This window comes from Callorhinus ursinus, unplaced genomic scaffold, assembly GCF_003265705.2.
Source record: "Callorhinus ursinus isolate GAN/ISIS: 27379988/994484 unplaced genomic scaffold, GSC_fseal_2.0 scaffold43, whole genome shotgun sequence".
Taxonomy (NCBI): Eukaryota; Metazoa; Chordata; class Mammalia; order Carnivora; family Otariidae; genus Callorhinus; species Callorhinus ursinus.
The window spans coordinates 2,793,444-2,817,912 of NW_027397105.1; the positions used below are offsets into that span (position 1 = coordinate 2,793,444).

The 24,469-nt window shown below is 52.2% G+C and overlaps 1 protein-coding gene across 3 annotated transcripts; it reads left to right on the forward strand.

Annotated features, from left to right (window-relative positions):
* Positions 1 to 117: 117 nt before the first annotated feature.
* CNTROB (centrobin, centriole duplication and spindle assembly protein) lies at positions 118 to 24,469 on the forward strand. Of its 3 annotated transcripts, none has more exons than XM_025864199.2 (20): positions 118 to 1,197; positions 1,870 to 1,954; positions 2,172 to 2,253; positions 2,733 to 2,889; positions 3,790 to 3,906; positions 4,123 to 4,239; positions 4,588 to 4,686; positions 5,817 to 6,053; positions 6,397 to 6,543; positions 16,720 to 16,853; positions 17,256 to 17,381; positions 17,560 to 17,722; positions 18,448 to 18,706; positions 19,566 to 19,702; positions 19,923 to 19,986; positions 20,162 to 20,335; positions 20,479 to 20,611; positions 21,080 to 21,152; positions 21,362 to 22,450; positions 22,755 to 24,469. In XM_025864199.2, exons 1-19 carry the CDS (start codon positions 925 to 927, stop codon positions 21,485 to 21,487), a joined length of 2,703 nt encoding a protein of 900 aa, XP_025719984.2. In that variant the 5' UTR covers positions 118 to 924; the 3' UTR covers positions 21,488 to 22,450; positions 22,755 to 24,469. The 3 variants fall into 3 exon arrangements, with proteins under 3 accessions (XP_025719984.2, XP_073737764.1, XP_025719986.2); XM_073881663.1 differs by having other exon boundaries at positions 119 to 1,197; positions 21,374 to 22,450; XM_025864201.2 differs by having other exon boundaries at positions 1,072 to 1,197; positions 1,870 to 1,958.

Sequence of the window (24,469 nt, forward strand, 5' to 3'; positions counted from 1 at the left end):
AAGCTGCCTGGGCGCCTGCGAGGGAGAGCGCTGGGCTGGTGACGTCATCCAGGCGAGCGAGGCGGGGCTGCGGACGGGGGGCGGGAGGCTGCCAACGGTTTTTGAGTGTGGGGAAGGCGGCGAGGGTGGGTGGGCACGGGTCCTTGGTCTCCCGGACCGGGGCTCGGGGGAGGGGGACAATCCCTGGGCCACACCTTGGCAAACTGAGCGGGGCGGAGGTCTGGCGGTGTGGCGAGGAGTTGCCAGGGGTGGTCCGGGTAGAGGATCTCGGGCTAGGCTGGAGGGCGGCCGACTTTGAGGGGGTGGCCGAGGGTTCACAGAGTTTCTCTTGGGATAGCACGGAGCGGGGGGGGGGGGGGATCCTGAGGAGCCTTGCGATGGCTTTCTTGCCAGGAGCGGTCGGAGGGGATACCCAGGAGGGTTGACGGTGGGTGGAACAGGTGCATGGCGACGGGCGTGAGGAGGTGGGGAGCGTGAGGGTCCTGAGACCCGGGCCCCGTGAGGGCCAAATAAGGCTGCTGGAGGGAAACCAGGCCGCTCTTGGATTGGGTACGATTCAGTTTGCAGGTTCTGGGTGCGAGAATTTAAAAGCCTGTGCCAGAAGTTGGTCTTCAGCACTCCAGGGAAACTGTCGCCCCTCGGTCTTCTGTCCCCACCCCCTCCTTGCTGTACCCTCCTTTTCCACCGGTCGCAGGCGCCGTGGAAGGAAATGCTTTTGCCCTCTCCCATGGCCTCTGGGACCACTGGAAACCTTTCCTCTAACCGGAAAGCCTCCCTACCGTCACTCACCAAGGATCCTTGGCTTGGAGTCTTCCTCCTTTCCCCCAAATCTTCTTTCTCGGTGCACCTCCCCCCCTGGAATCTCCTAAAGCAGGACCAGGAGTTCCCACTTCTGCTGTCTGCAGTTGTCTGGTGCTTGTACTCATGGCGACATCAGCTACCAGCCCCAGTTCACCTCTCCGGACTGAGGATCTCCTGAGTGAAACATCAGAAGCCCCTGGGCTGAACCAAGTATCCTCTGAGGTGACCTCCCAGCTCTATGCTTCTTTGCATCTCAGTCGTCAGGCGGAGGCCACCGCCCGAGCCCAGCTGTATCTGCCCACCACCTCCCTCCCTCCCCACGAGATGTTAGATGGCTTGGCCCAAGAGCTGAGTCACAGCTTGTCGGTTGGCTTGGAGAACAACTTGAAGAAAAAGGTGAGAGAGGAGTGTCTTGGGTACCTCTAGGGTCTTGGAATGGGAGGTCGTAAAAAATAAAGAGAGATTGCTGAGATTTGAACTCCTGTTGTTGGACTGAACTCCTAATGTGGCGATACCTGCACCAAGGGACAGGTTGCTGTGCTTTGACTGGGACTTGGGCACTAAGCGAGGATAAGGTTTCTTCAGTTCAAGAGAGAACTAGGCACTTAAGGATAGCAAAATTTGCTAAGCTCCTTCCAGCCCAAAGCTAGTTTGATTGTATGGTTTACACTTTGCCATGTCAATCATTCAGACGCGGTCTAAGCGATTACACATGTCACAGAGAGGTTGGTTATTAGCGTTGCAGACTGGTTAGGTCTTCCAGAGTTTGAAAAACTGATAGCCACGGACTCTACAGTCTTTAGCTGAGGTATTTCCTCTCTAGCTGGCAAAGGATCCTCACCAGCCTTGTCTTAATGTGCCCAATTAATTTATTTACACTATGTGCCTGGCTTCTGTAGACGTTTGAGTTTCAACCCTCATTGGGTCAGTTCCAGTTTTCTTGGCTGTCCCAGGTGCTGGAGTAAAAACTCTTGGGTTTTAGGGGGTACCAGATGCCACATACCCTGGCAGTGTGTAGAACATAAGATCATTCAGGTTGCATCTGATTTCCATGCTGCTTTTTTCTAGGATGGTTCCAAGCATATCTTTGAGATGGAAAGTGTTCGGGGTCAACTCCAGAGCATGCTCCAAAACTCCCGGGATACGGCCTATCGTGAGTTAAACCCAGATTTAAGGGGTGGGAGAAGGCGGAGAAAGGAAGGCGTCCAAGATAAGAGAGTTCAGGAGGAAAGGCTCCAGTTCTTTGGGAGAGGGGCTGGAGGAGTGGGTGAAGTTGAAAGGAAAGGCCCTCTCCTCTCTTCGTCTTCAAAGAGACAGGGTTCCTATCCTTACCTGACCCTGGCTGTGGGGGTCCCTCTGGCTGCCTGCAGGGGATCCCCTCACTCCGGGTCCTGGCTCAGAGAGACGAGAAGACGACTCCTTTGACAGTGACAGCACAGCCACCTTGCTTCAGTGAGTTCCCCTTGGGGTTCTTCTAGCTGGCTGGCTTGTCTTCTCGGAGAGGCAGTGTTCTCTGACTGAGCTCTGTCTTTCCTGCTTTTCTGTCTCCCAGGGACCTAAGGTGCTTGTTCCTTAGCTTTCAGTTTTCATCCTTATTCCCTGGCTTCTGTCCCCTTTACTCCTTCAGGACCGTGGGCATCTGCTGGCTAGTACCTGGCTTTCTCCCCACCTCTTCCTTGAGAAGAGGAAGTCCTTCTTCCCCCAGAAGAGTTGGCTTGTTTCTGCTAAGACTTTTACTGCTGGGAGTGTGGTAGACAAGAAGGAGCACTGTGGAGTGAATCACAGAACCTGAGTGCTGTCTAGCTCTGTGACTTTGGCCAAGTCTCTTGCTCCTTCTGAGTTCCTGTTTCCTCGTTTGTAGAATGTCACAGTTGGACTAGGGGCTCTCGAAAGCTTTCCGCACCCTGATATTCTCTGCCTGCTTTGTTCAGCACCCGGCCCCTGCAAGGCTTATCTCCATCTAGCTCAGCCCAAGCCCTGGAGGAGTTGTTTCCCCGCTATGCCAGTCTTCGGCCGGGGCCCCCCCTCAATCCCCCGGATTTCCAGGGCCTGAGAGATGCACTGGATTCCGAACACACCCGTCGCAAGGTGAGTCACCAAGGCTTCCTTTTGAAAGCAGCAAAGATTAGAAATAGGCTGGGTACTGGGAAGGGCTGAGGGTTGAGGGCCTGTAAGCTGAGACTTTGCTCAGATGGCTCTTCAGGGAGGTCGACTTTGACCATCCTGTCTGCGATGCACACCTCTCCTCCGGGTGGGCATTCAGGTCCCTCGGGTAATAGCTTATCATAGTCTGATATATCTTGTCTGCTTCTCCCCTCTAAAATCTAAGCTCTATGAGGGTCAGACCTTATCTTGTTCAGCACTGTCTGGAATGTGCCTGGCACACGGAAACGTTCCAGAAGCGTGCGGTGAATGAACAGCACACCTTGCTGGCTTGTGTGAAGGCTTTATAGCTACTGGTGATACGACGGACTTTATTTCTGCAAACCTCAGCTTATCTGAAAGGGGCAGAGAGGCGGACTAGGCAGGGGAGAGGTTACAGTCATTGGTTGTGTTGTCGTTTTCGGAACCACCTCTTCGTCTGTTTGAAGCTGCCTGGGCCTGAATGAAAGGCTTTCTCCTTTCTCCTTGCCGTGTTCTCCTTGCCAACCTTCACTGTGCCCAGTGAGCTGCTTAGGCACGAGTCACCTCCCACTCTGTGAAGTGTGGGCTGTTGGTCTCCTGCCAGAAGGTTCCGTGGAAATTTCTCCCCAGAGATCCAGGAAATGGAATAGCCTGGAAGCTAAGCCCGTGTCTCCTGAGCTGGTAGAGGTCTTGGGCCTCAAGATTCCTGCTCCCGAGTTCCTGATCCTTCTTCTCCAAACCTCTTCTGTTCCTGGGACCTGCACACCCTGTCTCCAGCCCATTTTCGCCAAGAGGTGCTGGGAAGTTTGATGCTTTGGTCAAATTAGGGATAGTAACACCCAGACTTCTTCTCCTCCTTCCCAGCATTGTGAGCGCCATATTCAGACCCTACAGACCCGGGTGCTAGAGCTTCAGCAGCAGTTAGTTGTGGCTGTGACTGCTGACCGCAAGAAAGATACCATGATCGAACAGTTGGACAAGGTGCCAGGGTAGCAGAATGCGGGTGGGTCCCTTGTGGGGGGCACCAAGGAATAGTAAAAATGAGATGGCTTACCAGCGTTTCTTTGTTCACGCTAGGAGCTTGCGGGGGGGGGGGTTCCTGACTCCTGGGAGAAGGTGGCTGTTGACCCCACCCCTGCGGGCAGAAAGAGGGCAAAAAAATTACTTTGAAATTCCATTTGACTTTCCTCTCCTGAGACCCTGGCCCGAGTGGTGGAGGGCTGGAACCGTCACGAGGCCGAGCGGGCAGAGGTGCTTCGGGGGCTCCAGGAGGAACGCCAGGCAGCCGAGCTCACCAGAAGCAAGCAGCAGGAGGTGGGCAACCTGAATCGGACGGCATGAGCGCCTAGGGCACGCAGATCAATAGAGGGAAGGGAGTCCAGATAGCTCCGAATCCGGGTCCCTAACAGATTGAGCTCAGTCTCGAGGAGTCACCGGCCTGGCTGTTCTTCTCCGCATTTCCCCCCCACTTCACTGTTTTTGCTGCCAGACTTGCATCATCCATGTTTTCCCAGATTTCCCCACACCACGTAGTCTTCTCTTAGGCCCCCAAGTCACTGAGTTAGGTTTCACTTTTAGTCTATTATCGCTGAAGCTTTCTGAAGTATAACCTGCAGGGATTCCCCTCTGTTTCTCTGTCCCGTGTTCCCCTGTCCCTGAAAGACAGTGACCCACCTGGAGCAAAGCCTTTCCGAGGCCATGGAGGCCCTGAATCGTGAGCAGGAAAGTGCCAGACTGCAGCAACGGGAAAGAGAGACGCTGGTGAGAATGCCGGGCTCGGTCCATTCCGTTAGAGGCTGCTAACTAATTCAGGGGCTGTGGGCCATCGGTGCGTTGTGGGAGCCGCCCTAGGGGAGTGTTTCCCCAAATGTGTCCCTTAGAACACTCGTTCTACTAGATCCTCTGCAGACCAGGCTCAGCCGCCAAGTTGGCTCGAGAGACTCTGCAAATCATTGCCTCATTAGAATCATGGGTCATGGGGGGGGGGGGGGGCAGGGGCGCCTGCGTGGCTCAGTCATTAAGGTCATGATCCAGAGTCCTGGGATCGAGCCCCGCATCGGGCCAGGTTTGGGATCTCTGGTCTAGGGCAGAGCCAGAAAAGGTATATGGGGTGAGACTTAATCGGGTTTCTTATTGCTGAAATGGTAAGATGATTACTCATATGAATTAGCAGCCAGGCCTGGAACTCAGTTGTGTGCATGATGCATGCTTGCGACATGCACGCTGTTACTTGTCATCTTCACAGGCTTTTTTTTTTTTTTTTAATTTTATTTATTTATTTGACACAGAAGAGAGAGAGAGAGAGAGAGCACAAGCAGGGGGAGCGGCAGGCAGGCAGAGGGAGAGGGAGAAGCAGGCTCCCTGCCGAGCAAGGAGCCCGATGCGGGACTTGATCCCAAGACCCCGGGATCACGACCCAAGCCGAAGGCAGCCGCTTAACCGACTGAGCCACCCAGGCGCCCCTTCACAGACTTGATCCAACAGCGCCGGTCATGGTTGCTGGCCGGCTGGTTCATGATCAGAGGCTGGATTTTCTACTCTTTGAAGCTTCTTTTGAGGATGATAGTGACAGGTGTTGTGTATTGAGTGCTTACTATGTGCTAGACACTGTGCTAGTTGCTTTCTGTGCGCTTTTTACTGGAATCCTCACAAGGTAGGCCCTAGACATGAACACATAGTGAGTGACAGCTGGGATGCAAACCGATTTGAGCCCCGATGTACCGAATTCTGGAACAGACGCTCCTGTTTACCATGTCACAGTCCTGTGGGCTTGTCGACTCTTGTTTTTTAGCGGGCAGAATTCTCAGCGGGTGCAGCGTATGGGGGTAAGGGGGCAGCTTGCTGCTCTCTTGAGGGCTTGCTCAGGATCTTGGCTTTCCCTGGGGCTCCAGGAGGAGGAGAGGCAGGCTCTGACCCTGAGCCTGGAGCTGGAGCAGCAGCGGTGCCGGGCCCTACAGGAAGAGCGGGATGACGCTCGGGCCGGGCAGCTGAGTGAACATCGACAGCTGGAGGCGCTGAAGCTGGCCCTGGAGGAAGAGCGGCAGGCCTGGGCCCAGCAAGAGCGCGAGCTGCAGGAGCGCCACGGGGCCCTGCAGGAGGAGGTGCACGCTCAGCTGGAAAAGGAGAAGGTGAGAGCGGCTGTCCCGTTGGGGAATGGGCAACAGCTGAAGGGCAGAATGACGGAATGAGATGGGAGGTCAGAATATGGGGTGGCGGGGGGTGGCGCTGGGCTGCAGAGTGAAGACCCGTCTGGGGGGGACAAGGTGGAGGCTGTGGGGCCAGCAGGCAGGGCCGGGGGCAGCCAGTACCCGGAAGGCAGAAAGAGAGATTCCCCAGAGCCGAGCAGATAGTCAGCTGTGAAGAGGGAGAGTAACGGCTTGGGTTTCCGGGTGCGGGACGATGGCTTGGGGGACGGAGGTGACCAGGAGGCAGGAACGGAGGCACACACTTGAGTTTGGTTTCCTTTCCCAGGGGAACACCCAGAGGGAGGCGCAGGTGGCGCGGGAGGCCCAGCAGCAGCTCACGCTGGTGCAGTCGGAGGTGCGGCGGCTGGAAGGGGAGCTGGACACGGCTCGGAGAGAGCGAGACGCCCTGCAGCTGGAGATGAGCTTGGTGCAGGTCAGGTGGCGGCAGGTGCCCGAGGCTGCCCTCCTCGTTAGGACAAGTAGGTCTGAGACCCGGGGACCTTTTGGGAGTCATGCCAACACTGCCATTTTTTCCCAGAATTTTTACCCCTAAAGGCTTCTGCCTCATCCACGGGGGATACAGTGCCCAAAACCGCGCGTAGTACTAAACCCTGTATGTATTGCGTGTTTTCTGTACGTCTGCGCCTACAGTGAAGGTGAATTTATGAAATAGCCACAGTAGGAGATGAACAATAACTCGTATTAAACTTGAACACTTCGAGCAACAGACTGTCATAAAAGTTACGTGAATGCGGTCTCTCGCACAGCACATCTTACTGTCATGTGCCCACCCGTCTTCTGGTGAGGATGAGAGATGGGGCGGTGCCCGCGGGGGGCGATGAAGGAGGTGAGCACACGGCGTTAGGCTGCCGACCCTCCACCAGCACATCAGAAGGGGGCTCGCCTGCCTCCGGGCCGCGGTTGACCACGGATAGCTGAACCTGCGCAAAGCAAAACCGTGGAGGGGGGACTACTGTGTGTGTGAATTGTGTGTTAAGCGCACGTTGTTGAGGTTCCCAGAGCAAGTCAGCCCGAGAGACTTTCCTTATTAATGATGGACGTGAGGAGACGCACCCCGTTTCTGGTTTAGCGAGGCCAGTGTTGGGAAGAACACCCTCCTTTTTCTTTTCACCTCACCCGCGGAATCGGCGGACTGTCCACATGGAAACTAACTTCTTGCGGAGGACCGAGGGTAGAGATGTTAGTACAGTTCCGTATCGGCACGTAAGCTGCCTTAGCCCCCCGGACTGGTGCTTGCTGGGTGTGCGTTGGTTCACGGAGTCTACTCAGCAGCCCCACTGTGGGAGCTCCGTGCTGGGAGCGGGGAATTGTCCTGGCCAACGAGGAGCCACCAGCTAGAGGGGAGTTTGTCTAGCGCACACATTCTTCAAGTAGTGTGATGGGTGGTAGTTGAGGGACAGAACTACTCTTGACTCAGTGAGGTCTTTCCCAACCCCACTGAGTGAGATCTGCAACCTCTGACAATCCCCGCTCCCCTTCCCTGTTTGAATTTTTCTCCCGATATACTACATTCTGCACCTTTTAAAAATCTTGTGCGTTTTTTGAAGGCAAGGATTTTTGTCTGTTCATTTCGTTGTTGGAGCCAGTGCCTGACTTTAGTGTTATTCAGGTCGTCGATTTCCTTATTGTTCTATCCATTATTGAAAGGGAGGCGTTGATGTTTCCAGCTATTACTGTTTCCAGCTATTACTGTAGGACTGTCCATGCCTCCCTTCAAGAAGTCTGTCCATTTTGTCTTCATATATTTTGGGGCTCTGTTAGGTACACAGATGTTTATATTGTTATGTCTTCTTGATATAACCTTTTTTTGGCTTAAAGTCTATTTTGTCTAATGATAATCTAGCCCCCACCCTAGCTCTCCTGGGTGCTATTTGCATGGGCTCTTTTCATCCTTTCACTTAAGAGGCTTTTGTGTCTTTGTCTCTGAAGTGAGTTTCTTGTCGACCACATATAGTGGATCATGTTTTGTTTCGTTGTTTAATCCATTCTGCCAATTCTTGCCTCTTAACTGGAGAGTTTAATCCATTTACATTTAAAGTAATTACTGGCGAAGGACTGATTTCTGCCATTTAACTATTTGTTTTCCATACATCTTACTTGTTTCTGGTTTTCAGTTGCTCCATTACTGCCTTTTGGGGGGTATTTCATCAATATTTTATGCACCATTTTTGATTCTCTTCATTTTTCCTTTTCTGTACATGTTTAAAGGTATTTTCTGAAGGATTCCCCTTGAGATTACAATTAATGTCTTAAAGTAATGGTCACCTAGTTTGAATAATACTAACTTTAGTTTCAATAGCGTGTAGCCCCTGTCCCTGTACATCTGTGTGTCTCCACTTTCATGGTGTTATTGACGCAGATTTATTGGTACTGTTTTGTGCATCTGCCTTTTATATCCTACAGGAAAAAAGGAGTTACAAACTGAAAGTACGGTAACACAGGCTTCTGTATTTACCTACAGAGGAACCTTTGTTGGGGTTCTTTATTTCTTCATATGGCTTCAGGTTACTGTCTCATCTCATTTCATTTCGGCCTACAGGACTCCCTTCAGCATTTTTTGGTAGGTCAGGTCTACTAGAAATGAATGCTCTTAGCTTTTGTTTTTCTGAGAATGGCTTAATTTCTTTTTCATTCTTTTTTTTTTTTAAAGATTTTTTTTATTTATTTGAGAGAGAGAGCACATGAGAGGGGGGAAGGTCAGAGAGAGAAGCAGACTCCCCACCGAGCAGGGAGCCCGATGCAGGACTTGATCCAGGGACTCCAGGATCATGACCCGAGCCGAAGGCAGCCGCCTAACCAACTGAGCCACCCAGGCGCCCTCTTTTTCATTCTTGAGGGTTTTTGTTTTTTGTTTCACTTGACAGGTGATTTTCTTTCAGCACTTGAAATATGTCATTCCACCACCTTCTGGCCTCTCTGACTTCTGATGAGAAATTGGCAGTTATTCTTACGTAGGCGCTCTAAGTGACCAGGTGCTTCTCTCTTGCTCCTTTCTCTGTGTTTGGCTTTTTTTTTTTTTTAAGATTTTATTTATTCATTTGAGAGAGAGAGAGAGAGAGAGTGTGCACATGAGCCAGGGGAGGAGCAGGTGAAGAGAGACAAGCAGACTCTGTGCTGAGCATGGAGCTGACGCAGAGCTGGAGCCCAGTGCAAGCTCAATCCCATGACCCCTGAGATCATGACCTGAGCCAAAATCAAAGTAGGCCGCTTAACCAACTGAACCACCGAGGCACCCCACTCTGTGTTTGGCTTTTGACAATATGACTATGATGTGTCGTAGTGTAGATCTCCTTGAGTTTATTCTGTTTAGAGATTCTTGAGTTTTGGGGATGGGTAGATTTATGTCTTTTATCAAATTTGGGAAGTTTTTGGCTGTTTTTTGGGATTTTTTTTTTTCCCTGTTATTTCTCTCTTGTCATTCTGGGACTTTGCTAATGCATCCGTTGGTATGATGTCCCACAGGCCCCTCAGGTTCTGTTCATTTTTCTTTTTTTCTTTTTTTTTTTTTTAAAGATTTTATTTATTTATTTGACAGAGAGATAGAGAGCACAAGTAGGCAGAGTGGCAGGCAGAGGGAGAGGGAGAAGCAGGCTCTCCGCTGAGCAGGGAGCCGGACCTGGGGCTCGATCCCAGGACCCTGGGATCATGACCTGAGCTGAAGGCAGCCGCTTAACCGACTGAGCCACCCAGGCGCCCCCTGTTCATTTTTCTTGATTGTTTTTTCCTGTTGCTCATTGGATTGGATAATTTCTGTTGCTTGTTGCCAAGTTCATTGGCCCTTTCTTCTTCCTGCCGAACTCTGCCATTGAGCCCCTTTGGTGAAACTTTTAGAATAGTCTTTATTATTTAGAGCAGTCTTATGTTCAGAGCAAAAGTGAGCAGAAGGTACAGAGATTTCCCATATACCCCCTACCTCCACAGATACGTAGCTGCCCCCATTACCAACATCTCCCACCAGAGTAGAACGTTCATTGCAATTGATGAACCTATATCGACACGTCATTATCACCTAGAGTCCATAGATTACATTAGGGTTCCCTCTTGCTGTTGTACATTTTATGGGTTTGGACAAATTTATGATGACATGTATCCACCTTTATAGTGTCACACTCAGTTTTACTGCCTTAAAAATCCTTTGTGCACGGCCTGTTCATCCCTTCCCCCCTCTAACCCCTGGCAACCACTGATCTTTTTACTGTCTCCACAGTTTTGCCTTTTCCAGAATGTCATATAGTTGGAATCCTACAATATGTAGCCTTTTTAGACTCACTTCTTTCACTTGGTAATATGCATTTAAGTTTCTCTGCGTCTTTTCTTGGCTTGTTAGCTGGTTTCTTTTTAGTGCTGAATAATATTCCACTGTCTGGAGTGCCACAGTTTATATATCTGTGTGCCGACTGAAGGACATCTTGGTTGCTTCTAATTTCTGGCGGTTGAGAATAAAGCTTGTAAACAGCCATGTGCAGGTTTTGGTATGGACCTGAGTTTTTAACTCCTTCCGGTAAACACCCAAGGAGTGTGGTTGCTACATTGTATGGGAAGAGTACATTTTGTTTTGTCAGAAACCACCACAGTGTCTTCCAGAGTCGTAGCACCATTTTGCCTTCCCATCAGCAATGAATGAGCATTTCTGTCGCTCCACATTCTCTCCAACACTTGTTGTGGTCAATGTTCTGGATTTTGGTTATTTCAATAGGGGTATATAGTGAAATAGGGGTATGTAGTGGTATCTAGTGAAATTTTCATATCATCGATTGTACTTTATAGCTTCAGAATTTCTATTTGGTTCTTTTTTATAATTTATGTCTCTCTTGTCTCTATTGATGTTTTCTATTTGTTCATACATTATTCTGATTTCATTTAGTTTATTGTCCAAATAGTTCATTGAGCATATTTAAGACTGTTGATTTAAGGTCTTTGATTAGGAATCCCAATGTCTGGGTTTCCACAGGAAATATTTCTGTCAAATCTTTTTCCTTTTTTTGTTTTGTTTTAAAGATTTTATTTTTCAGTACTCTCCACACCCAACGTGGGTCTTGAACTCATAACCTTGAGATCAAGAGTTGCATGCTGTACCAACTGAGCAAGCCAGGCGCCTCTAATTCTCTTTTTCCTTTGAATGAGTCATATTTTCCTGTTTCTGTGTTTTGTAATTTGTCGTTGAGAACTAGACGTCTTAACTATTATAATGTAGTAATTCTGGAAATCATATTCTCTCTCTCCTTAGATTTTTTTTTTTTGCTGGAGTGGTGGGGGGTGGGAGGGATGGGGTGGCTGGGTGATAGACACTGGGGAGGGTATGTGCTATGATTTTTTTTTTTTTTGATACCTGCAGCCATCCATTTGTATAGTGACTTTTTCAAACTGTTTTTGCAAAGTCTCTGTTTCTTGTTGTGTGTGGTGACTGACATTTCTGTTCTGTTATCTCTTTGATTAGCCTGTGAGTTGACAGAGATTTTCTTAAGTGTCTGAATTCTTCTCTCAAATGAGTATATATGTCTCTTTAAATCTTTTTTTTTAAGATTTTATTTATTTATTTGAGAGAGAGAGAATGGGAGAGAGCACATGAGAGGGGTTAGGGTCAGAGGGAGAAGCAGACTCCCCGCTGAGCAGGGAGCCCGATGCGGGACTCGATCCAGAGACTCCAGGATCATGACCTGAGCCGAAGGCAGTTGCTCAACCAACTGAGCCACCCAGGCACCCTGTCTTTAAATCTTATGATTGATGCTACCAGGGAAGCATCTGCAGGGGCCCAAAACAAAGGTGGTTGTTTGCTCTGGTTCCTCAGGGAATTGCCAAACTCCAAAACGCCCAGTCCCATGTTTTTGGAGGATAAGGTCCTTACTGCCCACGCTCACTTCAGCCAGTCTCTCTAGTTTCCCGGGCTACCATTCCTGTGGCTGCAGAGGGCCAAGGGCTGGGGGATGGAAGCAGGCTCACATCCCCAGCTCTTGTACCAAAGTCCAGCAGCCTCCGCCTTCATCAAGCGCTCTCCTGCTCGCTTAAGTATCTGCTCAGGTTCCAGAGTTCCCAAATAGTGGCTTTTGATATTTTTCCCCCATCTCAATGGATGTTTTGGCAGAAGGACTGACTCTTGCAGTTTTCTACCCTGCCATTTTCCATGACATCAGTTTTTAAATTCTGTTTTAAATAAAAAACCACCATAGGACCTTATTAATATTGTTCTGTAAAGCCAATATTCATTTAGAGGTATCCACATAATTTACTATTTTCTTTGTTGTTCTAGCTTTCTTTGAACTCAGACCTCCCATGTGAGATCTTTTTCTTGGTGGAAAAATCTCTCATGTGTGTGTATGTATGTATATATATGTATGTGTTTGGTTATTTAATTAGTTTAGTTTGAAACGACCCTGAGACTATGACCTGAGCCAAAATCAAGAGTCAGCCACTTAACCAACTGAGCCACCCAGGTGCCCCTCTACTTATTTTTTTTTTAAGATTTTAGATATTAGAAGAGATTTTAGAGATTTAAGAGAGTACGAGAGAGAGAGAGAGAGAGAGAGAGAGAGAGAGAAAGCCGGGGGAGGGGCAAAGAGAGAAGCCGACTCCCGCTGAGCAGGGAGCCCAGTGCGGGCCTTGATCACAGGATCCTGGGATCATGACCTGAACTGAAGGCAGATGCTTCACTGCTGAGCCACCCATGCGCCCCTCTACTTCTGTTTTTATTATTATTGATTTACAGCTTAATTTTGTGATTAGAGAGCATGGTCTTTTAAAAAATTGCTTATGTGTATTCCACACAACTTTTTGTTTTGAAATATTTCTATCTTAACAAAGCGTTGCTTGAATAGTGTAATGAATGATGCTTGGATTCACCAGCTGACATTTTGTCTGTTGGACTGGACCTCCCTGCTCCTCTCTCCCTGCCCCTGCCCCCATCACTCCTGAGTTTCTGGTAAATATGAGAGAATATAGTATTTTTGTTACTTAAATTCTTTGAAATTCTTTTTTTAAGATTTTATTTATTTATTTGAGAGAGAGAGAATGAGAGACAAAGAGCACGAGAGGGCAGAGGGTCAGAGGGAGAAGCAGACTCCCTGCCGAGCAGGGAGCCCGATGTGGGACTCGATCCCGGGACTCCAGGATCATGACCTGAGCCGAAGGCAGTCGCTTAACCAACTGAGCCACCCACGTGCCCGAAATTTTTTGATACTTAGTTTCTGTTCTAATATATGGTCCATTTTTCTAAGTGTCTCATGTGTGCTTGAAAATATGTGTCTTATAGTTGTTGGGTGAATTGGGTGAGTTGTTGGGTGAATTGTTGTTTTTCATGTGTCTGTTTGTATGTGTGTCTAGTTTGGTAATTGTGCTATTTAAATCATTGTTTCCTTAATGATTTTTTTTCTGTTAAAATCTCACTGACTGGATTTTTCTATTTCTCCTGTAGTCTGTCAATTTTTGCTTTACACATTTTAAGGCCGTTGTTAAGAGCATATAAATTTAAAAATTGATAACATCTTTCCTGGTAAATTGGATGTTTTATCCATATGAGGTGACTCTCTTTATCTCTTCAGGCTTTTTACCTTAGAATCTCTTGTTGCTTAGTAATATAATGTTACTGCATTTACACCAACCTTTTTAAAAATATTCTTTTAAGCTTTTTCCTTAAAGTAGAGCTTGCCTGGCAAATATTTTTGTAATCTTTACTTTCAGCCTTTATATATTTGTCTCTTAATTGGAGCATCAAATTCTTTTATATTCAGTTTATTTATTTATGGTTGGATCTATGTTTCAACTTTAGATTTTATTTTGTCTTACCTACTTAATCTTTATTTTTCTCTCCTTTCTTGTCATCTTTTAGATTCATTACTTTTTTCTCATTTTCTTTTGTCAGCTAGTTTTAAAGTTTCTGTTTGTTTTGGGGTTACTTCAGAAATTATAACATGCATATTTCAATCAAAGTGAATTTATTGGAGGTAAATATCATGGACAAAGAAGGGAGCCAACATCAACATGGTTGGGTGGTTCCCAAAGAAGTTTAAAAATACTTTATAAAAGTTATCTGTAAGGCAAGTTTGAATAATACAGAAGTAGAAAGTCTTGGTTACCTTTCCTTACCACACCCCTTTGTGTATGTCCTTTCAGGATCTTTTCATTTGAGTTTGTGGGTTACTGCTTTATTATTTAAGATGTATTTGTTTCCGGGGCACCTGGGTGGCTCAGTCGTTAAGCGTCTGCCTTCGGCTCAGGTCAGGATCCCAGGGTCCTGGGATCAAGCCCCGCGTCGGGCTCCCTGCTCAGCGGGAAGCCTGCTTCTCCCTCTCCCACTCCCCCTGCTTGTGTTCCCTCTCTCACTGTCTCTCTGTCAAATAAATAAATAAAATCTTAAAAAAAAAAAAGATGTATTTGTTTCCTTGAGAGAGAGGGTGAACGAGCTGGTGGGAGCAGTGGGAAAGGCAGAGGGAGAGAAAATCTCAAGCAGACTCCTGGCTGAGCATGGAGCCAGTCGTGGGACTCGATCCCAGGACCCTGAGATCATGACCTGAGGTGAAACCAAGAGTCGGACACTCAACCGACTGAGCCGCCCAGGTGCCCCCGTGGGTGGCTGCTTTAAAAAAAACATACACACTTGCTGCAACTTGTTACTGTTACCTCTTAATATAAATACCTTTCCACGTCCCGTATTCCCACTACGTGTAGACAGATGTACGCCGTGATTTTGAAGAATTGTATAATGTCGCAGTGAATGGGTGAATCGTAGTTTTCTTAAGCATTTTCCTTCTGATGAGCAATGTGCACTGATGCCAGTTTTTTCACTATTAAAAGTAGCGCTGCAGTGAGCATCATTATACATAAATCTATAGGATAGATTCCTTAAAGTGCTGTCGCCGGCTCAGAGGGAGTATATATTAACTTTCACACTAGAAGAATTTAAGTAATGAGCTATCTAGAGTAGTCAATGTCAGGAAGCAGAAGTTAGAATGGGGCCGGAGTGGGAGGAAATGGGGAGCGACTGTTCAGTGGGTATAGAGTTTTAATTTTATAAGATGAAAAGTCCTAGAGACCTGCACAGGAATGTGAATAGGGTTAACAACTATTCAACTGTACTCTTAAAAGTAGTTAAGGAGGTAAATTTTACATTATGTGGTCTCTTTTACCGCAATTTTTAAAAATTAAAAAACAAAAGCATTGGTGTAATAACGAAGAGTTTAGTATGATGGGAGAGAGGGGTGGGTGGGTAGCCGTGTAGGCCATTTCAAGCAGCCAGAACTTCGTTCTTCAGGCAATGGGGGCATTCAGATGGTTTCAAACAAGGGAAAAAATTGAGCACATTTGTATTTTAGAATACTCACTCAGGCACAAAGTGGAGGATCTACTGTGGCCAACGTGAGAGAGGGTGGCGGGTAGAATAGGGACCAGGGGATCAGGTAGACGTGAGATAATACTGAAGTACCCTAGTCGTGAGTAGGAGGAGTAAGATCGGGAGGTGTTAAGGAAGTAGAAGGAAGGACCCCAAGGAAGGTGGTGGAAGGAGGCAGGAGGGGTCAGGGGTGACTCAGGGTTTCAGGTAGCGTGGGCGTTCCAGTGGGGACTGGTGCCATTAGCTAAGGCAAGAAACAGAACAGGAGAACGTTCGAGCGTAAAACACCAAATGAGCTCAGTTTTGAATGTGTTTTATTTGAGGGGTAGCCAAGTGCACTTACTCAGGAGGCTTCTGGGTGTGTGGGCTTAAAGTCCAGCTAAAGAGAGAGATTTGGAAAGTGCTTTAAGGGGCGCCTGGGTGGCTCAGTTGGTTAAGAGTCATGATCCTGGAGTCCCGGGATCGAGGCCCACGTCGGGCTCCCTGCTCAGCAGGGAGTCTGCTTCTCCCTCGGACCCTTCCCCCCTCATGCTCTCTATCTCATTCTCTCTCTCAAATAAATAAATAAAATATTTTTTAAAAAAGTGCTTTAAGGTATAAACGGTAAGAAAAAATATAGCCTAAATGCTCCGTGTTTATTAAACACGTGTCAAAGCACCCGTTCCCCGGACCTGGAATGCTAGTTAGTACGCGGTCAGAGAGTAGAATGAGGACAGAACCCAGGAAAGCGTTCAGCCCCTCCGGGCACTTGGAGCAGGAGCAGTGGCTGCGGCCAGGGAGCAGGGGGCACGAGGTCACGGGGCTGGCGGCTGGCGAGGCAGGGGTGAGGGAGGCGCGCTTTTCCGGAGGAGATCGACGCGGGCGGCAGGTGTTGCAGGGGGCCTCAGAAGACAAAGAGAAATCACCACTGTGGGACTTGGAAGTTCAGCTCTTTGTCTTGGAGGCCTAGGAGGGGGAAATCAGGTTTCGGTGAGCTGCAGAAGGCCTGTGAGGTGAGAAAGAAGAGGCCGGACGCAGCCCCATCCTGCTTTGGGAGGAGGGGACAGGGGACGCCCGCTGCGTGTCCTAGAGATGGGCTCCTCCTGTCTACCACTGCTGTTGGCTAAATGTATTTCTTTGGTTCAGCGCCACCTTTCCTTTCGTGCGCCTGTGAAGCGCCGAGTCGCGCCGAGTCCCGCCGAGTCCCGCATGGGAGCCTCCGTCTGTCCTTGGGGCAGGCATCAGGCGCAGACGGAGCTGTTAGCTCTCGCCCTCCTTCACCCCCAGGCGCGGTGTGAGAGCCAGCGGATCCAGCTGCAGTCAGAGATGGCCCTGCAGCTGGAGCAGCGGGTGAGCGAGCGCCTGGCGCAGGCCCAGGAGAGCAGCCTGCAGCAGGCGGCCTCCCTGCGGGAGCATCACAGGTACCCGGCACTTTCCGGATCCTCTCGGGTCCCTCCAGCCCACGGGCTCCCTCCTGGCTGCCCTCAGGTCCAAGTCCCCAGCGCCCTTGCCTTGATGGGGACGGCACAGAGCTGCCCCTCTCCTGCCCCTCCCAGGCCCACTGCCCGCAACCCCTCTTCCCTACCAGTAGTTTTCTGGAAATGCTGCTTCAGTGAACCACGATCCCATACGTCCTCACCTCGGTCTCCGCCCCTGGGGACCCGGTTCCGAGACACCCGCTCTGTGCCCTCCCTGCTTCCCGAACCCCGCTGTGCCTTGGCCGGGCGCTCTCGCCCCGCTGCCAGGGGCACCTTCTGGCCCTTCACCATTTGATGACTTTGGTCTCCAGACTCAGCCCTCCTTCCTCACCCCTCTCCTCCTAGGAAGCAGCTGCAGGACCTGAATGGACAACACCAGCAGGAACTGTCCACTCAGCTGGCTCAGTTCAAGGTGGAACTGGCAGAGCGAGAGGAAAGGCAGCAGCAGGTGGCTCAGGACTACGAGCTCAGGTGCAGCTCCCTGCGGCGGCCCTTTCAGGCCTCCGTCCGTTTCCCGCGCGTGGAGCCCAACCCGGGCCTGGGGGCCTGTCCGCGTCCGCAGTGGCCCCCGCCCCTTGCATAGTCGCAGAGGCCTGCTGCCTCAGAGGCCGCCCTCCCCTCTGCTGTCTCCCCCTCCCGCCCTCCGCAGACTGGCCCGGGAGCAGGCGCGCGTGCGTGACCTGCAGAGCGGCCACCAGCAGCTGGAGGAGCAGCGGGCCGAGCTGGTGGAGCGACTCCAGGCCATGCTGCACGCCCACTGGGAGGAGGCCAACCGGCTGCTCAGCGCCCCCACCTTGCCTCCGAACCCCCCGGTAGGCATCACCCCTCGAACGCGGCTGGTCCTGAGGTCGGTCCTAGCACCCGCGTTAGGGGGACGCAACCCCGTGTGCTTCCTTGAAGAACCGCCTCATCGAAGGAAGTCTTTCTGCCGTGGTCACCGTGCTCACCCAGGCCGGCCCCGGCCGCGGGGCCCAGCTCTCCTCCCCCAGCCCTAGAGGAGTCTCACCCTTGCCTTATTCTGGTGGCACCTTCCACTTCCTCCTCGTGATTCTTCAGTTTTTATTTTAAGCTAAAATCTTTTTTGGAAAAGACAATAACGTGCACGTGGTAAAAAAGGAAATCCCAACGGTTCGAAAAGGGGTGCAGTGGGAAGTGCTCACCGTCCTCCCCTGCCCCGCTTGCTCTGGGCCCCAGGGGTGGCCTCCCGTGCGTGGCCGCACAGCTTCTCGTTTGGCCCCGTGTTTATTCGTGGACATCAGAGTCGTCCTCTGTGTCCGGCTTCCACGCACAGAGCCGACGTAAACATCATTCACAGATGTTCTTGTGCAAGCCTATCTGTCAAGCTTCTGGAGATGGAATCGTGAGGTCAAAAATAAGCATTATAAAGTGGGATGGAAGATGGTAGATGTTACCAGATCCCCTCCTTGGGACTTTCTACTCACTTGTCACCTTAAACTTGGCATCAAGGCGTCTGCGTCCTGTCTCGGGTCTTTACGTGCACAGAGCATGATCCTCTCTCTGCCTCTCGTGTGCCCAGGTTCCTACCTCCAGGCCCTCCAGCCCTGGGCCTCAGGAGCCAGAGAAGGGGGAGCGGAGGCTGTGGACTCTGCCTCCCATGGCCGTGGCCCTGAAGCCCGTCCTGCAGCAGAGCCGGGAAGCGGGGGATGAGGCGCTTGGAGCCCCACCTGTCCTCTGCAGCCCCTCCCCAGACCTCAGCCTCCTGCTGGGGCCCCCTTTCCAGAGCCAGCACTCCTTCCAGCCCCTGGAGCCGAAGCTGGGCCTCACCTCATCCTCGGGTAACCGGGGACGCACGTCACTGGGGTTCCCCGCGTACGCGCTCCTGGGCTCCCTGTTACCTCCTCTCTGTGTGGGGCTCAAGCAGTTAGTTTCCCAGACGTGTCAGTGACCAGAAGGTCCAAGGAGCAGGGTTCAAATAAAGGGAGTGGGAGCTCATGGGAGTCTGATGTCACTGGGGTGATGAGAACCGGCCTCGGGGCCGTGCGGGCTCTTACCACCGCCCCTCCCTGCGCAGCTCCTTTCCCTGGTAGCCCAGCGCGCGCTCTCAGGTGCTTGCTGTCCTCACCTCGGCTGGCACGTGGGTTTGGCCAGCTGGGACACTGGCTCCAGCCGGTGGTGTGGACAGCCCTAGAGAGACATTGGTGTCCGGTTCGAGGAGAGGCGCTCTGATGGGTCGGTGAGCGCTCCTTGGGTGCAGGGCTGTTTCCTGGCTCGGTCAGCGGGGACTTGGGTGGACGGCGGCGCTCTGTGTGGTGCAGACCTCACAGCCCGGGGCCAGGGAAGAATGAGGGACGGATTACATCACGACTCTCACTGTAAAAATCATGTAGTTACAGTTAAAGAGAACGAGGGCCCGAACATGTCTCTTAGTCCCAAGCCATTCTGAACGTTGCTTTCTGTTCTTTAGGGAGTTTGTGGTGGGATTTCTTTGCTTAGAGTCCCAGTAGCACAGCCTTCCCCTCCTGCGCAGACTTCTCAAGACTCAGCTGTGCCTTCTCTCTCCAGCTGCTGTAAACTTCTCCCAGCTGGGATGCCCCTGCTGTATTTAATAGGCCTCTTTCCCTGGCATCTGGGGGCTTGATTTGGGGAGAACTCCCCTCCCCTACGACACACACGCGGCCCCGTTTCACTTTCCAGCCGGGGACTTCCACCCTGACCACAGGCCGGAGCGGCCGTTCCCTGAGGAAGATCCTGGGTCCGACGGGGACAGCTTCCTCAAGCAGGGGCTGCCGGCCCCCTCCCAGCTCGAGGGCCTCAAGCATTTTTTGCACCAGGTAAGAGAGGGCCCACCCGTCCCTCCTCACCTCCTTCTCCCCGTCTTCATTTTCTCCTCCTGCGGCTGCACCCCCTCTCAGGACTGGAGTTTCTGTCCCAGTCTGTCTGATTCCTGTCTCGTAAGCCCCTTCTGGAACTTCCCCGGCCTCTGCCTCCCTCCCAGACCCAGGTCTCTTTCCTGACCGGTCCTCCGGGAACCTTACTGTCTTGTCCCCGCAGCTGCTGGAGACGGCACCCCAGAACAGCGAGGCCCCCTCTGTTGATCTGTTGCCCCCGAAGTCTGGTGAGGGCCAACTCTGAAGAAGGTTGGGGCCGGGCGTGGGGAAGGTGGGAGCTGGTTGTCCAGAGCAGACCTCGGGGAGCTGGCAAAGGTCGTAAAGCCTAACAAGGGCTGGGTGATGGGGTGTCCTTGGCTCTGGCCCTGTTTCCTGATTCTCGCACCTCTTTCCTCTTGCTAGGTCCGCTGGTTGGCCCGTCTTGGGAGGAAGCAGCCCCGCACGTGCCACACCTCCCACCCCCCGTTCATAAAACCAAAGTGCCCCTAGCCATGGCGTCCAGTCTTTTCCGGGTGCACGAGCCTCTCTCAAGCCACTCCCAGAGCAGTGCTCCCAGCGGTGGCTCCCCAGAGAGGGGTACGTGGGCCCTGGCTTCCCAGAATGTAGACAGGGGAGGTCTTGGGTGTGGAGCCGGTACCTGGGACTGAAGGCCCTTCTGGGTTCCCAGCGAGGTGGCGCCGGGGCCCCAGGGTGACCGGCATTCCCGACGCGCCTCTCAGGTGGAGACGGGCTGGCTCCCGCGGGGCAGCTGATGGATGTGTCTCAGCTCTTAAAACTGTACCAGGCTCGGGGCTGGGGGGCGCTGCCTGCCGAGGACCTGCTGCTCTACCTGAAGAGGCAGGAACAGGGCAGGTACCAGCCTGGAGGGCAGGGAGGATGGGCGGAAGGGCGGGGGTCGGGCGGCCCGGCTCAGGCAGGGAGGAGCGGGCTGGGTGTGGCCCACGGGTCCGCCGGGAAGCACCCGTTGTTCTTGCCCCGGGACGGAAGCACGGGGAGCAGTGGGCCCATGGTCTCCACTTCCTCGGTCCCTCGCTGCTCCCGCCTCTCTGGTCTCTTCCTTTCTAGTGTCCATCTCACCTGTAAACCCCAGCCCCGTGTCTTCATGTCCTCCTGCCTTAGTTTTCTCCTCTTTACCCTGCGGCTCAGGCCTCCGAATCTAGGACTGTGACCTCCTGGTATAACTCACTAGCGAGTCTGCCAGTGTCTCTTCCTGTTTGATCCCCAGGTCCGTCTCGTTTGTTCGTCCTCCCAAGAGACGGATTGGGGAGTGGGGCGGGGCGGGGGCAGCTCCCCATCCTCATCCCTCCATTGGTGTGGCAGGACGGACAGCCGAGGGGATACTGTCCCCAGAAGGAACACAGACTCCCGCTCGGGTGAGATCCCCCGGAAAGAGGTGAGGGATAGCAGGGCAGGGGTGGGGCGTGGAAGGGCCCCTGCTGACTGGCCCCCGGCCGGCTCTGTTCTCTGCTGCCCGACCCCTGCTTCCTGTGCGTCTTTGGCGGCGCGGTCTCTCCCCTCTGCTGGCTGCCTGTGGCCCCCTCGTGCTCGGTGCCTTTCTGCGGTGGCCGGGAGGCCAACTCTCCCTCCTCCTCCTCACCCCAGATCCCCTCCCAGGTGCTCCCTCGCCGCCTCGCTCCAGCCCCGAAGACTGAAAAACCTCCAGTTCGCAGGAAAGGCGGGCACCCTGCCCCCAGCAGCACGAGGAGCCGGGGGGGCATCTGGAGATGAGCCCCTTGCCCTTTCTACTCTTCTTCTTTTACTAAATGCTCGAGGGTCTGTATTCAAGTCTCTGACTCCTAGGTATCTGAGAAAATGGAGATTTTATAGGAAACGACTTTGTAAAGAAACCTCATTCGGGTTGAGTATGTTTTTTATGTTATATGTTCCCATTTTCTATTCTGTGGAAAAGACGCGAAGGCTTTGAAGAAAGACCGCCTCTGGCTAGGTTTGAGAAGTTCCAGTGCGCTAAGGTTCAGTGTTTCAAGAGTAGAACGTGCAGAGCAATTAGCCGTGGTTGGCGGTGGAATTATGGGAGATTCTAATTTTCTTTATACGTTTCTGTATTTCTGCATTTTCCAAAACAAGCATGTATTAGTTAATAATCAGAAAAAACAAACTTGTAATAAAAGTAAATTATCGTATAAAGAGTTTGAGTAAAAATTTGGTTGTTGGGGAGATTATTGGTTCTTTTTTTTTGAGAGAGAGAGGGAGAGTGAGCGAGAGAGAAAACACAAGCCAGGGGGAGAGGCGGAGGGAGAAGCCGACTCCCCGCTGAGCAGGGAGCCCGATGCGGGACCCCGGGATCGTGACCTGAGCCGAAGGCAGACGCTTAACCGACTGAGCCGCCCAGGCGCCCCGAGATTATCGGTTCTTAAGGGCAAGTAAAGCTTGCGGATTGCATCGGCAGGGCGCTGAGTGCCCGGCAGACACGCGGCGGTGGTGAGACACAGGTTAAAGACCAGACTGCTGGCCGGAGGGAAGAAAAACAGCCATCATTACAAAACCTGCCATCCTCCTACTCACCAGAATGAACAAGAAAGAACCGGCCCGTGTGCGAAGCTGAGGACGGCGCCAGTGTCCCTGCACAAACACGGAGAGCCAGGAGTCCTGCTGAGGTCCAGCTACAGGACGACACCCTGGGCCCCGCGTCCGCTCCAGCTCGGAGCCCAGCGCAGGTGGCGAGGACACCAGGTACGGCTCTGAGGGGCCTGGCCGTCCCAGGGTGTCTTCTGTGACAGGGGCCCGTCTCTCTGCCCCCCCGTTACTTGGTTAGGCCCAGCATAGACGCGGTAGCACATACTTCAGTGTTTCATTTTAGCAAACGCATGGGTGTTGTGTGCTGCCACCACAGAGAAACTTTGGAGCCCCCAGGGGCGGGAAAGGGAGAGGAGATGAACGCCTGGGACCAGCTCTGGCCCTCGGTGCCCACGCTCAGGGCTACGCTCTCTGGCGGAGAGACACTCTCCAAGCCCTGTCTGTCTCTCTGCCCACCTAGGAACACGTTCACCTTGCTCTTTTTTACCTCAAGTGCATAAAACCAATTTGACCAAACTCTGTGATTTGGTGGCATGCGGTCACCAGTGCTACGAGATCGTTTTATGCCATTTTTACAAAGCCAGCCGGATGAACAGCGAGTCCTACCTTGTCATCTCCTGGGTTCCAACCTGCCACCGTCCGTCAACATGGCCTACATTTTTCTTGATGTGAAGGACGGTCTGGAGAGCGTTGCCCAACTCTCCAGAACGAAATCAGAAGGGGGCGCAGTGTTGGTTTAACCATTTGGTGAGCTAATTATAGAAAGGCAGTGTCAGTTTTTTTAGAAAATATAGTGTACATGAAAAGCAAGGAGGGGCTGGGGAGAAGGAGAAAGGCCACAAAGAAACAGCCCCCCCCTTTTTCCTTCCATAATCATCTTGGGAATATTCCAAGGGGGAAAAATGAAAGAATTTGTGAGTTCTAGAAATGCCCACACAGGGAGGATGTGGGTGCAGGCTTTCACGTTTCACTTGGTGTGGACAGGGTGACACGTGGGACTTTGTCCCCCGAGAATTCCCACAGCCCCTTGGGGGTGGGGGTCGGGGGTTCGGGCGGTGGAAAATATTGGGGTGAAGACTACACTCCACATCCAAAAAACCCAGAGGTGCACTGGCTCTGGGGTAAAGTGTGCTTCCCTGGTAACAGTCCAGAGCAGCGGGTGGCCCTGCTCCTTACAGTCACCTAGGGTCTCGGGCTCTTCGGTCCCGCTGCTCGGCTCCCTGCAGATCGGCGGCATTATTTGTGTGGCTTTAGAAGCCAGATCGTGGTCACGTGGGACTCTGGGCTGGCAAGAAGGGGGAAGAGCCAGGCCCGATGTTTTGAGACCCATACTTGGAAATGCCACACATCAGCATTGCTTATGTTTCGTTGCCAAGACCTGAGTCACAGGAGAGTCGGAAGCGGGGCCGGGCTGGCTGCCGTGCTTGCAGCCCTAACCTCTGTTACGATGCAGGAACCGGGGAAGAAGGAAAGATGGATTCGGGGTGGGCCACTAGCAGTCCACCCTGTGGCGAGGGGCGCCCGCCTCGGAGGCGGTGGGGACAGTGGCTGAGACGGCCCATGCCAGTCATCAGCCCGGAGTGTGCAGACAGTGAAACCACTCGGCAGGCACACGTAAATGGTCAAGTGCCCCAGGGTCACCGAGGAGGTGAAGCAGCAGAAACTCCACTCGCACTCCGCTGGTGGGGTCCCAGGAGAGAACCAGCAGGCCCCTTTGGGAAACGTTTTGGCTTTATCTAGTGAAGGGGATGATGCCCACGCTCTAGGACGAGACGACTCCATCCCTAAAGATGGGCTCTAGAAACACCCCTGCCGGGGCGCACGCCAGGAGACCAGGACGAGAAGGTCCTAGCAGAAGCCTGCGAACGACCAAGGCCTGTAAACGGAGGCGGGCTCACCTACGAAACGCCGTACAGCGGCGCCGGTGCAGGACCTAAAGGGAAATGCGTCAGTAGGAATCTTGCACACATAATGTCTAGCGGAAAGAGCAGATTGCAGAAGAAGAGACACAGCACACTATTTATGCAAAGTTTGAAAACAAGCAGTCCGATCCCGCGTGGGTTGCTGTTGGAGCCCAACGGGCTGAGAAGGGGCCCCGACGGGGCGGCCTGGCTTGGCGCTGCAGGCGAGGGGCTGGCCGGACAGCCGGGCGGGTGTCCGAGCAGGGCTGGCAGA